The sequence below is a fragment of the Belonocnema kinseyi genome, chromosome 5, assembly GCF_010883055.1.
Source record: "Belonocnema kinseyi isolate 2016_QV_RU_SX_M_011 chromosome 5, B_treatae_v1, whole genome shotgun sequence".
NCBI classification, from domain to species: domain Eukaryota; kingdom Metazoa; phylum Arthropoda; class Insecta; order Hymenoptera; family Cynipidae; genus Belonocnema; species Belonocnema kinseyi.
In genome coordinates, this window is record NC_046661.1 from 74731241 (window position 1) to 74747489 (window position 16249).

General features: G+C 28.8%; 1 protein-coding gene across 1 annotated transcript in view; it reads right to left on the reverse strand.

The window, feature by feature from the left end:
• Positions 1-11013: 11013 nt before the first annotated feature.
• LOC117172932 (titin homolog) overlaps positions 11014-16249 on the reverse strand; it is a 67975-nt gene continuing 62739 nt past the window's right edge. Inside the window, exon 4 of the mRNA XM_033361233.1 lies at positions 11014-13408. Coding sequence (XP_033217124.1) covers positions 11057-13408 — 2352 coding nt within the window. The 3' untranslated portion in view covers positions 11014-11056. The remainder of the gene's footprint in view (positions 13409-16249) is intronic.

Below are 16249 nucleotides of genomic sequence, written 5' to 3' on the forward strand. Positions count from 1 at the left end.
CTCGACACCTTGACAAATGTAATTCCATGTAGAAACATGCGTTTAAATAAAATATTTTACCAAAAAAGTTACCCACGCTTTAACTTGACAGACTGTAGGTCTCCTTATTATTCCTTCGTGGTTCAAATTTGAACTAGGAATGCAACTGTTTGGTTGAAAATAATTTTTTTTTTGTGAAAAATTTAAATATTTGACTGAAAAGCCTTTTTGTGTTTTGGTTGAAGTCTAATTTTTGTTTTAATTCGACTATTTCTTTGAAGATTCGTCTTTGTAGGTAAAATATTCAATTATTTGATTAAAAATTAAACTATTTTGCTGAAAATTTTATCATTTTGTTGGTCTTTGAAATATTTTATTGAAAAGTCATCCTTTTTGGTTGAAAATTAAATTATTTGTTCAAAAACTCTACTATCTTGGTAGAAAGTTCAAACATTTTGTTGAAAATTAAACTGGTTATTTAAAAAATTAACTACTTGGTAGAATCTTAACTTTTTTTTGAAATTCATAGTGTCAGGTGGAAAATTCATGTAGTTTGTTAAAAATTCGTCTTTTTAGGTAGAAAATTATTATATTTTTTTTGAAAATTCATCTTTTTGGCTGTAGATTTAGGTATTTTGTTAAAAATGTCTTTTTATTGTTGAATTGAACTGGTTAAAAATTCGTTTTTATTTTTGAAAATTATTTTTTTACTGAAAATGTAACTTTAATTTATGATTGAAAACTCATAATTTTTGTTCGAAATTCGATTCATTTAAAAGTTTTCTTTGTTATCAAAAATGATAATCATTATAGAACAACTCATTAGAAGTGCGAAGAAACTAAGAATAACCGTGGAATTTCGTGTAAAAGTACCGGCTTCGTTGCTTTGGTGAGCGGGTTTGGGGGAGGGCGGACTGCGGTTGTCAACAAGGGGCGGGGGGGAGAGATAAAAAACATCACAAAATTGGTAATGTAGTTTCTGGATGACCCCTAGTTTATGCACGGCTACTTAACTCAGCTATGAGTGAATTATTAAAAACTTACGAGGAAAGGTCGCGAGATGTGCGTCGCTGATAAGACAGGGGCTTAACAGGATGCAAGAATATGAAAATAAAGTAGGTGTGTATTTTTGCTTTCGATCCAATAGGCTTTAGTTTCAGAGTCATCGAGTTTGAGGAATTACGCTCGAGCGCTTGACTCTCCAGTAGAACAACCAGCCACTACAGTGGTGACTCCAGCGCTCGAGCGGAAATACTCACTAAGGACTATTGGATCGAAAGAAAAAATACGCACCTGATAGATTTTCATTTACTTTGACCCTGTGAAGCTTATTTAATGGCTTGTTAATTAAATCTAAGAGCCAAAAACAAAGAAAAAGACCCTGTTAAGCCCCAGCTGAATAGGCGACGCACATCTCGCGACCTCTCCTTGTTCGTTGCGTTGGGAGTTAAAAACTGTAACGGGTGTCCAATCGAAGTTAATCGCGCGTGCCTGCCTCACCACCCTAGTTGCATCATTAGTTGCTATTAATAAACATCGCTTCGTTTCGGTCTCCGATCAGTCGTGCGTCACTCTCGGAAAGCGTCAATGAGGATGGCTTTGAAATTATCCTCCTAACTGTGGAACAGCGTAACGCGACGGTGGTACATTTACCCTCAAATTGACCTCAAACTTCAGGATAATGAATGAATGCTTTTACGCCTTGCCAGATTCATCAGGCAATTTACGGTTGCGACTTGATTATTCAAAACTAAATAGAGAAAATCAGAAGTGGGGTGAAGCTTGATGATTGAGAATTAATGAGGAAGCAATTGTTCCTCACTTGAAAAAATAATTTGTCTTTTGCTTTGCGGAGGAATCTTTTACTTCTTTTGGGTGAAGCTTCATTTTCAAAATTTCCTGACTTTGCCCTGAGCAATATTTCATATTGCCTGACGATTAATGTTCCGAGACCAGATAAAGAAGTTGAATTTTTAACCAAATAGTATTTAAAAAAAAAATCAAATTTAAAAAAATGCATTAGTTAAATTTTTTAATAAGTAAAATTAATTTAAAAACACTTTTTTCAAAGAAAAACACTTTTTTTAAAGAAAATAAGCAAATTTTTAACTAAAGAGACGAATCTTCAACCAAAAAGAAGAATTTTCAAATAATAAGATTATTTTCTACCAAAAAAGGTGAATTTTTAACAAAATAGATCAATTCTCAATTAAATAAAGGAATTTTTGACTGAAAAGGATAAAATTTCAACGATAAATGGAATAGTTTAATTTTCAGTTACAAAATTTAAATTAAAAAAAAAACTAATTTTCAACAGAACAGTTAAATTTTTAAACAAAGAGACGAATTCTCAACTAAAATGATGAATATCAAACAAAACAAAAAATTAGATTTTAACCAAATATTTCAATTTTCAACTAAAAAGTTGGAAAATTAGGGATTATTTAGGAAGCAATAATTGTATCTGCCTTTAATGCATAATTTGTCTCTTGTTTTTTGGAGGAATATTTCTTTTCTTTTGGGCAAAACTTCATTTTAAAAATTCCATAATTTTGCTCTAAACAAAATTGACAAATTTTTAAAAAATAATTAAATTTTGAACAAAGAAGTTGATTTTTTAATAATAATAATGAATTTTCAAACGAATAGTTTTCAACAAAGAAAAATGTGAATTTAAAAAAATTATTTAGTTCAATTTTTATTGATTGAAATTAATTTTAAAAAACACGAATTTAAAAAGAAATACATTTTTAACTAAAGAGGCGAATCCTCATCCAAAAAGATGTATTTTGAACCAAGAAGATTATTTTCTACAAAAAGGCGAATTTTTAACGAAATAAATCAATTCTCAAACAAATAAATGAATTTTCCACTAAAAAAGATAAAATTTGAACAAAAAATGGAATGGTTTAATTTTCAGTTACAAAAATTAAATTTCAACGACAAAAAAAAACGAATTTTAAACAGAATAGTTAAATCTTCAAACAGAGAGACGAATTCTCAACTAAAATGATGATTCTTAAATAAAACAAAAAATTAGTTTTTAACCAAATATTTCAGATTTCAACTAAAAATTTGGAAAATTAGAAATTAATTAGGAAGCAATAATTGCATCTGCTTTTAAAGAATAATTTGTTTCCTGTTTTGCGGATGAATCGTTCTCTTCTTTTGGGCAAAACTTCATTTCAAAAATTCCCTAATTTTACTCTCAAAAATAGTTCAGTTTTTAACATAATAATTAAATTTTCCAGGAAAAATTAAAATTTTTAAGAACAATGATGAATTATCAACCAAATAGCTTGCAAACAAAAAAGATCAATTTTAAACCAAAAATTAATTAGTTAAATTTTTAACAACTAAAATTAATGTTCAACTAAAAAAAAACGATTTTTTAAGAATACATTTAAATTTTGAACTAAAGGAATGAATCTTCTAACAAAAAGTCGAATGTTTAACAATGAGTTGAATTTTCAACTAAAAAGATGGATTTTCATGAAGGAAGATTATTTTCTAGAAAAAAGGGCCATAAAAATGCCCAAAAAATGGATTTATCAACCAAGAAGGTTAAAGTTATAACCAAATATTGAATTTTTAAGGAAACAGTTGCATTAAACATCAACAAAAAACAGTTGCATTTTAAACGAAATCATTGCTTTTTTTAGAAAATATGAATTTTTAACGAAAAAAGATGAATTTTCAATCTAAAAGCACAAATTTTCTGTTCAAATAGAAGAATTTTTAACAAACTAGTTGAATTATCGACCCAAGAAAATTACCTTTTAACCAAAGACTTGAATTTTCAACCAAAATGATAAATCTACAACCGGAAAAATTAATTGAAAAAGACATAATGCATTTAAAACCAGACTGGTTCCACATTTGAAGTTGTAGAATATTTCATAGACGAAATTTTTTTTAACAAAAAAGAAGATGATACGTGATTTTCCGATTTGCATTTTAAAAATTTTCAACGAAGTTCAGAATACATAAATTTTGTGCTTTTAGAAAAAAAAACACTTTTCCTTTAAATATTTATAACGTTTGACTTGGTTGAGATATTTATCGTTTTCTTTTTGATTTTCATATGGGTTACTATCTTCTTCTGATGGCGGTTTTTTTTTAAATATTAAAAGTCGACTTTCTCGAAAAACCCACACTTTTTTAGCAGAAATCTTCACCAAATATTCGCGAGAATAAAGAAGGTGGGATTTTCCAGAAAATCCTTTTTAGTTTTTGTATTAAATTTTGAAAACACGAAATAAATATTTGATGGAAAATTACACTTTGTTATTCTTCTACACAAAAAAATGAATTTCGTCCTCTTGAGGGAGGAATTCCATGACCTAAATTTTCAAGTCTACTTTTTTGAAATATTTCGAAATTTGTTTAAAAATATTTGCACTTTTGTGTTAACGTGAGAAAAAATTTTTTGATATTCAAAATATAATATGATTGTTCGCGTCTTTGAAATGCGGGTATTGATCTATTGACGGAATTGTTATGACCTTTTTTGTTTAATCAACAGCGACTTAGAAAGTTTTAAAAAAAAAAGTTACATTGTTTATATAAAGAAAACTTTTGTTGTAATTTGAAATATAACACTACCGTAAGTAAGAATTTTTATAAGAGTACTTCGTTGCGGTATTTTTAACAAAAAAAAAAGAAACTTTCAACCAAAAACGGAAAACTTACATTTTCAGTTGAAATAAAATTTTAATAAAACATTTTCCCAGCAAATAATTAAGTTTTCAACAAAAGAGATGCATTTTCAAAAAAGAAAATGTATATTATTTTAACACCCAAGTAGTTAAATTTTCAATTAGAATGAATTAATTTGCAATCTAAAACGGAATAGTTACACTTTCAGTGTAAAAATTAATTTAATAAAAAAGAGTTTTCAACAAATTAGGTAAACTTTGGAATAAGAAAATTAATTTTTAATTTAAATGATATATCTCTTTACTGGAATAGTTCAAAATTAATTTTCTAGCAAAAAAAGGTGCAGCTGCAAAAAAGTTAAATATAAATATAAAATTTATAAAATATAATAGTTAAATATAAAATATTAAGGTTAAATATAAAAGTTAAATATAAAGTTAAATATATAACAAGGAAAATAAATTACTGACAAGAATATTATATCATTGTGACCACAAAACTTCATTGCATAAATTCCCTAACTTTTCCATGACCCCGTCGAATTAAAAAATAAAAAATATTATTATTATTGCACCAGGAAGTCAAATAATCCGTTCCGGGGTGGTCTAGATAGAATTCCCGAGTGGCTTACTTAAACAGGTTCGTTCCGTAACACTGCTCCGACACAGGTCGCTCATCAGCCTCTCTATCAATCACTCCATGTGAAGAGCTTCACAAACTCATCATGGAATAGATTACACAAACATACGTAGACTGAATTTTTGAAAAAAAGCTGATAATGCTTAAGAATAGAAAAAAAATTATTTTATGAGATTTTATGACTAGCGGTTAGCTAACGGAACCGGAAATCACGTAAGAGACTAAGAGGATCTCTGGTACTCCAGTGACATGACGCGTGAACTTGGCAAGAATTTTGCCATTCATTACGTGTCCCACCCGCGCAAAATTTTCGTCCCTGTGCCCGCAGAATGTCGACCTCTAGCTGTCTAACTGATCTACACGATTGCTTTGTGTCTAAAAATTATAACTGAGTAGCGTTTATTCACGTACCACGCAACGTGTTTAAAATTACTGATAAATTTGTGGTTTCTCCTAACCAAAAATTAAATAAAAAAGAACAATTTTTTCATTGTACAATTATTAAAAAGCGCATGACGCCATTTTCTATTATTTATTAAATTATCTCCAATTTATTTGAAACAATTTGAAACTATTATTGTCCAGAAACCCGCGTTCATGATTAAACGAAGCTGTCGTTCTTTTCTCAGTTTAGAATAAAAAGTATGAAAACTTCAGGTTTATGAGAAAGTAATGCTATCTAAATAATATATTCAATCACAATAATCAATGTAACAAAGGTGCCCAGTACTTTGATATACAAAATATAATGTGTAGATTTTTGAAGATTACTAAAAAAAAGAAGCTTCTTCTTAAAATATTTAAATGTTTCAAGCGAATGAAAAAATTTCTTAACATTTTTTAAATAAAAATAAATAAATTTGCAGAGAAAATTTACAAAGATTTCAAAACATTTTGAATTATTTACTAAAATTTCGAAAAAGAATGTGCATTTGGCTCTAAAATCGTCCATGGACAATTTTAAAGCCAAGTTTTTCAATTAGCAAGATTAGAAAGTTTGATAAAAAATCGATCAAAATTTAAGAGACATTTATAAGTTTGAAAAAAATTCTAAATTCATTTAAATCATGAAAACATTTTTAAAACTTTAGGAAAAGCGAACATTTTTAAATAATTAAAAATAAACAGTTTGAAGCTTCTAAAAGATTTTGGAAGGTTTCACGATCATAATTTTGTCTAATTCCTGCGTAAAATCAGAACAACGATTGACACTCATTGACAACGATTTCAAAACATCTGGAATTATTTCCTAAAATTTCAAAAGAGAATATGAACGATTTTTAATCAAAATTTTTCACTTAGCGTGATTACAACAAGTTATTAAAAGTTCAAGTAATATTAACAGACATTTAGAAGTTTCAAAATTAATTAAAAAATTCAAAACATTTCAAGAAAGTTTAAAAAAATGTACATTTTCACGATAATAAAAAACATTTCTTAAAATTCGTGGGATAATTTAAACTGATTTTTTATTTTGAAAAGTTAATTTGGAGAAAGTATTTTAGAAGATTTCAAATTATTTTAAAAGATTTCCAAAGTTGCCATACTAGAATCTGGAAGATTAGAAGGAAATTTTTCTATTTTTAGGATTTTCAAAAGATTGTTGGATAAATTAAAATAGTTATGAACAGTATTTAACGGGTTTAAATGTTTTGAAAATTATTGAAAATAATTTAAAATTTGAAAAGATTGATAAAAATTTAAAACAAAATGTGAATAATTAAAGATTTCACTAAAATTGTTGATGCTTTTTACGAAGTTTCAAAGGCTTCAAAAAACAAAAAACTATTCTTAAGATTTCTGAGAAATTCTTGTTATTTTGAAAAATTATTTTTTATGAAAATTTATAAATATTTTTAAACATTTTAAAAGATTTGACAAAAGGTTTACGCCTCTATTTCGCTGATTTCGATAAAAATTCGTATTTTTTTTATTATAAAATTCATCTTCTTGGTAAAATAATCATCTATTTCGTTAAAAATTCATATAGTCGTATTACAAAAATTAACATTTTTGTACAGAATTCTACTCTTTTCAAAAAAATTCAATCTGTTTTCGGTTTCAAATGCAACTGGTGAAAAAGATTTTTTTTAGTTGAAGACTTAGCTATTTTCTTAAAACTTTTTTCTTTTATCAGCTCAACTGTTTTTTATAAAAAATAAAATCTTTTTCTTTCAAATATGATTTTCTTGTCTAAATAATATATTCAATAATTTAAGAATAATAATCAAAAATTTAAAATAATGTGAGATGTTTCTTCGTAACTTTTAGAATAAAAAGGTTCTTAACTCATTTTAATGTTTTTACTTTTGAAAAATTCCATCTATTGAATAATTTATTTCAAATTTTTCATTTTTTTTTCATTTTTTTCATTTTTTCATTTCTCAATCAAAAATAGTTGAATTAAACGAAAAATACGAATTTTTAACAATTTGTTCGAATCCTTAACTGAAACAGGCTCATTTTCAAAATTAAAAGAGGAGTTATGGACAAAAAAGCTGAATTTACAACCCAAAAATATGCATTTTTTACAAAAATAATTAAATTTTCAACTCGAAAAAGAAGAGAAGCGAATTTTTAACAAAAAGATCAATTTTCTATCAAACATGGAATATCTAGATTTTCACTCAAAAAATTCATTAAAAAAAAAACGAATTTTGAACAACATAGTTAAATTTTTAAGCAAAGAAATGAATTTGTATACATAATAATGAATCTTCAAGCAAAAAAAGAAATGAATTTTTTTAATCAGTGGTTGAATTTTCCCCCCCAAAATATGGATTTCTAAAAAAAAACACACATTTTAAAACAAACAGATGAATTTTTAATTAATATTCTTCCGCACAAGACGAAGTTTCAACCAAATACCAAAACTTTCAACAAAATAGCTGAAATTTCAGTTAAGAAGATAAATTTAAAATCAAACACGGAATAGTTGAATTTGAGTTGAAAAAATAATTTAAACAAAAAGAATTTTCAAAAAAACATGTAGTGAAATTTCTAATCAAAGGAATTAATTTTAAACTTCAAAAAATTTTAATTTTGAATAAAAAAACTAATTTTCAATCAGAGAAATTAACTTTGACCCAAAAAGATTACTTTTCTAAGAAAATTAATTTGAAGTAATACATGAAATTTGAAACAAAACTAGAATTTTTTAATGAACTTTCAGTTTAATAATTAACTTTTCAATTTAGAATAAAAAAAAATTTTAACCGAAAAGGTGAATTCGTTAGCAAGAAGATTAATATTCTACCACACGAGACAAAGTTTTAACAAAATATAGAAATTTTCAAGCAAATAGCTGAACTTGCAACTGAAGAAGCTAAATGTTGAACCAAACACGGAATAATTAAAATTAAAAACAAAACTTTTAATAAAATATTCCATTTTTGAAGAAAAGAAATGGTTTCCCAATAAAATGGTGAACCATCAACCGAAAAAATGATTTTTTTGAAAATTAGACCCACTTTCAACTAAGTAGTTGAACTTTGAACGAAAATTGATAGGATGATTCAAGCAAGAACTGATTTACTGATTTTTTTTATTTATTCATTTTATCTTTTTAAATAACCTAATTTTAAAGAATGGTAAGAAAATGAAAAAATGGTGTTATTCATATTGAATTTACTGGAATTTTCTGGTTATTATAAGTAAACTTTTTTAAATCATATACATTTTCAAATAATATGAGAGACATCGGTGATCTCTCAAATTCTTATTTTTAATCCAAATCAATCATTCGTCGCTGACAAAAACAAATCACTGACAGCAGAAGCAGAAGAGAAATGGTAAAAGATCCAACGATGTCACTCAAAAATCAGAATATGATCCACTTGCCCAAAAATACGAAAATCTTTAGAGACTATTTCGCTTAAAGAACTCTGTCCCAGTTTAGAGTATCTAATCTTTCACCGACGAACTTTAATTTTTGGCAAGCTTTACTCATTAACCTGCTCGATATTACGTCAAGAAGTCTTCCTGCGACATGCCCAAAATAATTTCTTCTCGTCGATTTTTTAAATTTAAAACAGCACAAAATTCATTTATAAAAAGGCAAATATGGAAAATAATACAGGGTGGAGAAATTTTTTCTGATCATTAATATTCAGAGTCCAGCATTTTCATCTTTTAAAATTTGTATCATAGAATCCTTTATAAAAGAAATTACATTTTTAAAAATAAGATGAATCTTTAATTCGAAAGTACCAATTTTATCCCCAAATAGACGAAATTTCAATTAAACAGTTGAATTTTCAACAAAAACAGACATTTCAATCAAATTATTTTTTAAATACTTGAATTTTTAGCCAAATATTCGATTTTTCTATATACAGAGATGGATTCTCAACAAAACAATTGAATTTTCAACCAAAAAAATGACTTAAAAATAATAATTCATTTTCTAACAAAATAGTTGAATTTTCAATCAAATACTTGAATTTTCTATCTACAAAGACGAATCTTCAAAGAAATAGTGGAATTTTCAAACAAAAGAGATTAAACTTCAACCGAAACCCATAGAGCATTTTCAACCAAATATTACAATCTTTCACAACAACAAAATTATTTTGCTAAAAAAAAAATTTTATTCTCAACCCGAAAATTTGCATTCTCAACAAAACTGTAACAGTTGATATTTTTTCAAAAACAAAAGATCGATTTTCATCACAATGATAAGAATTTCAACCAAATAGAAGATTATTCAACTAAAATAACGAATCTTTATCTAAAATAGTTACATTTTCAATTAAAAAAGATTTTATACAACAACAAAATATTATCTAAAGTTGAATTTTCAAAATAATAAAAAAATCTTCATCAAAATAGTTTGAATTTTTAACCAAATAGATGAATTTTAAAACCAACAAATTAATTTTTAATCAAGAAAGAAGAATTTTCAACCACATATTTAAAATTTTAAAAATAATTAATTATTTTAACCAAGAATTTCAACTTTTATCCAAGCGTTTGAATTTTCAATTAAAAAGATCAATTAAAAAAATATAGTAAAACTTTCAACCAAAGAGATGAATATTAAAATAAAATACTTAATCTTCAACTGCAATCATAAATTTTTAGTTATGAAAATTAATTTTGAACAAAAAAAATGGATTTTCAACTAGAGATAAATTTTTAACTAAAATGATCAATCTTTAACGAAAAAAATGATTTAAACGAAAGATTGAATGAAACTATTTAATTCCATTTTGAAACAAAAAATGAGAATTTTTTGTTTTAATTTTACATAAAAAACCCGTTGGATTCAAACGAAAAGATGAATTTTCAAAAAAAAAATAGTTGAATCTTCAATCAAAGAAGATTAATAATTTTCAACAAAAATTTGCGTTTTTTATCCAAAAAAATATAAAATGTACCTAAGAAAAATATGAATTTTCAATCAAAAGTTAATTTTATACCAAAAAGTTAGATTTTCATAGAAATAGAAATAAAAGATAAATAAATTATGGACATGAATATTATATCAGGGTGGCCACAAAAGTTTATTTTCAAGATTCATAGAATCTTTTATAAAGGAATCAAAACATTTTCAAAATAAAATCTCCCTGATTTCCTGGTTTTTCCTTAACTATGGCCACCCTGTAAAAGGAATGTAATAGGACAAATAAAATTACGAGAATAGATTAAAAACAAGTTTTTTATTAAAAAAATCTATTCTCTGTTATATTTATTATATTTTATACAATAATTTCTATCGCTACCTGAAAAATAATATTATCAAAAATGTCTTTAGATGTCTACTAAAATATTCTAATTTTTATTTTTCTAACACTTTCGTCCTCTCTTTTGAAGATTTTTCAGAAAAGGAATCAGAATCATTTTTCTTTGGACTTGTCCTTTCTTTCATCTCCGTTTTCCTTTCCTTAATATTCTTAGTCTCCTCATCTTTTTTATCTTCAGTTTCTTTACTACCTTCTCTATTTTCTTCCTTATAATATTGCACTCCATTTGAAGTTCCAAAAGCCTTATCATCCTCCAGACTGTTTGGCGCGATTTGCATCATCGTGACTGGAGATTGCATCGTTGCAATACTCTTCTCTGAATTTTGGGAGTCCTGAGAAGATCCAAAACTTCCAGGAATATGATTAATTTGGAAATTTGTTTTTCTGAACTCCTTACAACATTCTTCCTCTAATCCTAGTCCCAAAACGTCTTCAATGTTCATAGAAAAAGAAAGGGTACTTAAGGAAGCATCAGGAACGAGAGAAGAATCTTCAAAGTTGGAAAAATCGTCCTTAAAGGATTGATCTCTAAAAGAGAAAGGTTTGTTATTGGTTATGGAAGCAGGTCCCTCCTCCTTCAAAGAAGAATTTTTTTCCTCCTTTACAGAAAATATTTCTTCCTCTTTTAATGAAGAATGACTTTCCTCTCTTAAGGATATTTTATCCTCCTTTAAAGAGGAATTAGTCTCCTTTCTCAAGGCATATCTATCCTGAGTCAATAAAGAATTTTCCTTACCACTCAAGGACGAACTTTTAATTTCCTCCTCCATAGATGAAATTTCCTTACCACTAGAGGAAGGACCTCCATTCTCCTCGTCTAAGGATATAATTTTCCTATTCTTAGAAGTGGAAAGAGTTTTCTCTTCTGAAACTGAACTAATTGTATCATTCAAAAGAGAATCCTCCTCTCTAAATTCTTCTTTGAGGTTCACTAAAGATGGTTCTCGAAACTCTTCATTTCTATAAATTTCCTCCTTTCTTGTAACGTCCTGTATTTTTTTCCTCGCCGCAGATGATGTCCTTGTAGTTCCTGGAGAGGTTGGATCATCTAAAGAAATTAGTGAGCTTTCGAGAAATTCTCTATCACCTAGAGAACCTAGAGACTCTCCTTCATTTTCTTTCTCATCTGTTTCCTCATCTCTAATACTTAGATTTCCAATATCATTGCCTTCTTTACACCTTTCTTCCTCAATCTCATGCACTCCCTCTACCTTACTTTGTCCTCCTTTTCTTTCCCTCTCCTCTTCAAAAGATTCCAAAAAATGCTCATCATCCACTCCTCTTTTCTCTTCACTCCCATCCACAACATTCTCCTCCTCTTTTGAAACCTCTGATCGTAAAACTCTATCCTCTAGAGAAATAGATCCCGAAATACTCCTCACAGTCTCGTCTAAACTTGTCACTTCCTCTATTACAATTCCTTTTGGAGTTCCAGGTAAAGCCAAAGGTTCCCGAATACTTATACTTTCTCCTGAATCACTGGGATTCTCCACTCCCAAATTCTTCTCAGATTCTACTTTCGGGATATCTAGTTGATTAATTTCATCCTCTACACTCGTTATAAAATTAAGATAATTATTCTGGATCATTGGGTCTTCTTTAGAAAGGAGGAAAATGTCAAATATGGGCCCGATTTTAGGATTAAGGCCCAAATGGAAAGGGGGTTGGTTTAGGAAAATATTTCCCTGCTCTGATTGTTTATAACCGTTTGGAAGGTCAGAGGGAAAGTGGATTTCCTCTTGGGGGTAATAACTCATGCCAGGATGAGTGCAAGATATATTTGGTCCCAAGTGACTTCTCACTCCTTTGGTTTTATTTAGTTCTTTCGGTTCGTTTTTATCACCAGTAATCTTATCATCTCCTTGGATTTTATTCCCTTCATTATCTTTTCCTTCAGTTTTATTACTTCTTCTATCTTCATACCTTTCTTTGTTTTCCTCCACCCCGTATTTTTTATCCTTTTCTTCCATTCCATCATTTTTATCCTTTTCAGCACTTCCTATACATTCATCCCTTCCACTGTTTTTATCCTTTCCATTATTTTCATCCCTTCCTCCACTTTTATTTTCTTCTTCGTTTGCATATTTCCCTACCTCTTTATCTCTTTCTTCCAAGGAGGAACTCCCAGGAGATTTTTTCTTCCCAAAATCCTTTTTTTTTAATTTGAAGACTGGCAATGGTACACAATCGTGAAATTCTCCAGTGTGTTGCAATCCATTTTCAGCAAAGGCGTTTTCCAAAGAAAGGGTTGTTCTTTGGATTGCATCTTCTCGTTTCAAACGTTTTCTAGCATTGTATCGACGATAATTATTTTGTATCGTTGTTGCTGCTTGATTAACTTCCTCTATTGGTGATAAAAGCGACTCTGTTATTGTCCCAGGCTCGACCTAGATAACATTTTCACAAAGAACTTTTTTACACAAACAGGTGTGACTGTTTTGTGAAATACGTGCTAAACTTGTTAAGCGACTTCCGGTTCGTTTCAATTGACCTTCCGGGCTCTTCTTACGTGGATTATAAACTGTGAAACGTGCAGTTCCAACTTAGCTTTTTTTATAGAACAATGAACTTGTATTTTTTTAAAATTAGGATTCCTTAAATTGAATTTCGTTTTTCTTTTTAATTTTTTATATTGGCTAATAAATTTTTTTTGTAATTTGTGACAAACTTGGAATTTTTAACGAACTAGAAGTCTCTTAAGATATTTTGAGCAGTGTGATATTGTAAGAGATTAAAGAGATTCAAGAAATATATTTATGAGAAGGCAAGTTTTTGGATACGGCTTCAGGTTTTGAACATTTATAAATAATTATTTAATTTATACAAATTTATTGACCATTCAATTTCATCCTTTTATTTATTAATTAGAATAAAAATAATTGTCAATTTGAAAAAAAAAAATTTCAGTTTAAAAAAGAAACTGATTGATTGAAAATTTCGGACAAAAAAAGACTTATCAACAAAAAAATGTAGGTAAATTTTTCATGTAAAGAAAATATCTTTGGGAGGAAATGTAAAACAGAAAACAAACAGTGAGCCCGATATAAATGATATGGTGATCACAGAATCCTATTAAAAATATCCTCTGAATATTGATTTTTTTATTAAAAATGTTGCTCTTTTTAATTTCTTTGAAAGTTTAAAAGAATTTCTACCATTTTTCCAGAAAAATAGGAAAGAAATTCCGTAATTTGTAAAATTATTTTCCATGAAATAAATTTTATTTTATTTTCAATAATATGTTTTGGTACTCCATTAGAAATTCCCTGAAATTGTTAGAATGTCTTTGTAAAATCTCGATAGTATCGAAAGAATGACCATACAATGTAAATTCCATGAAAATTATTGAAAATTCACATCAAAAAATTTCCAGGGAAATTTTCTAGAATATTTTTAAGGAATCTCCGTAGAAACTATGAAGAATTTCTTCGGTATTGAGCAACAAGTTTTATTAACATGTCAATAAGTATTGAGAATACAACAATTTTAAAAGAGTATTATTTTTGTTAAAATTCCGTATGCAATTTCTATTCTATTAGGGAATTTCTAAATAAAGTAAAAAATTATATTTGATACGGTGCGGAATTTGAAAAGAATTTCCTACAAGAACATTTCTTATAGAAAAATCCTTATAGAATCCTATATAATTAAAAATTTGCTGTGAAATTCAGCATTTGAATTTTCACCTGAAAATTGTGCCGCGATTAAAAACATTCAGCATTCGAAGAAAATTTAAATATTAAAGTCAAATGAGTAATAACGTATTCATATTCTATAGAAAATCCCCCTGGAATTATGTATGGAATTTTTAAGGAATAATTTCCAGTTAAAAATGTATATGGAATTTCATATGAAATTTTCGAATGGGGTTCCAAATATGGTATTCTACATGAAAATTCCACACATCATTTCAAATTTGCGAGAAATTCCATAAAACAGAAGCCATAAAACGAAAAAAAATCAGCAAGTATGAGCTATTAAAAAAAATATATATATATTTGCATTTTCTGCGGAATTTGTCTGAAATTTCCACGCAAGAAAATTTTTCTAATTTCCACAAATTCCCTTATATTGTGTTTTCTATATAGTGTAATTATGGGAAGGTTAAGTAGGGGAAGTAAGGAGAAATAAAGGGGTGGGCGTAGCAGTGAAATGAGAGGAAACTGGTGGAGTGGAAGGGAGGAGAAACGATGGGGGGAAGTAGAGAGAGTGATGGTAAATAAAAAGGGGTAAGTAAGGAAGTGAGGAGAGGGAAAGTAGTAGTAGTCATGCGAAATGAGAGGTGGGAAGTAGGGCAGTGAGGGGAAATAAGTGAAGGGAAGGTGAGAAGAGTCGCGCGGGGGAGGATTAGGGGAGGGGCGGAAAATTAAGGGCAAGAGGGGAAACGAGGGTAGGAATAGTAGGGAGAGCAGGGATAAATAAAGGGGGACAATAGGGGAAGCGAAGGAAAGTAAGGGCAGGGAAAGTAGGGAAAGTGAGAAGAAGTTTGGGAACAGTTAGTAGGGACGTGAGGGAAAATTCAGAAAAGGTTAGTAGAGAAGAGACAGAAATTGAGGATAAACGGTGGGAGGGAAAATGGAAGAAGTGAGGGAAAATTATAGGAGGGAAAGTAAGGAAAATTAAGAAAAACGAGGGAAGGGAAAGTATGGGAAGGGGGGGGGCAGTTGGATGAAAATAAGGGGGAATCTGCAGGGGAAGGAGTAATTAAGGGAAAGAAAGTATGATGTATGAAAAGTGAGGAATGAGACGAAGTAAGGGGAAATAAGTGGAGAAAAAGTAGGGGAAGTGAGGGAAGATAAGGGAAGAGGAAGTAGGGGAAAATTGAAATTATAAGAAGTGATGTGAGAGGTAATGAGGGGAGGTAAATTACGGTAATTTATGGGAAATTAGGGGATGGAAAGGACTGGTGAATAGTGGAAATGAGGGAAAATAAAGCCGTGGTGAGAGGAGTAGAGGAAGTAACACAAAATGAAGGAGCGGCATTAAGGGAGAAGGGGGAAGTATGAAAAGTGAGTTTAAGTCAGGGTAAGTAGGAGAAATGAGTAGAAATGAAAGTGAGTACGGTAGGAGAAGTACAGTTTGGGGAAGGGAATTAGAGGAAGGGGATTGCCAGCTAAAGAAGAGAGGAGAGAGGGAATCAGACGAAAAAGTTGGGAAAGGTGGGTGTAGGGGAGGTGTACAGAAATAAGAGAAGGACAAGTGAGAGAAAAAATATAGAGGAAGCAGGA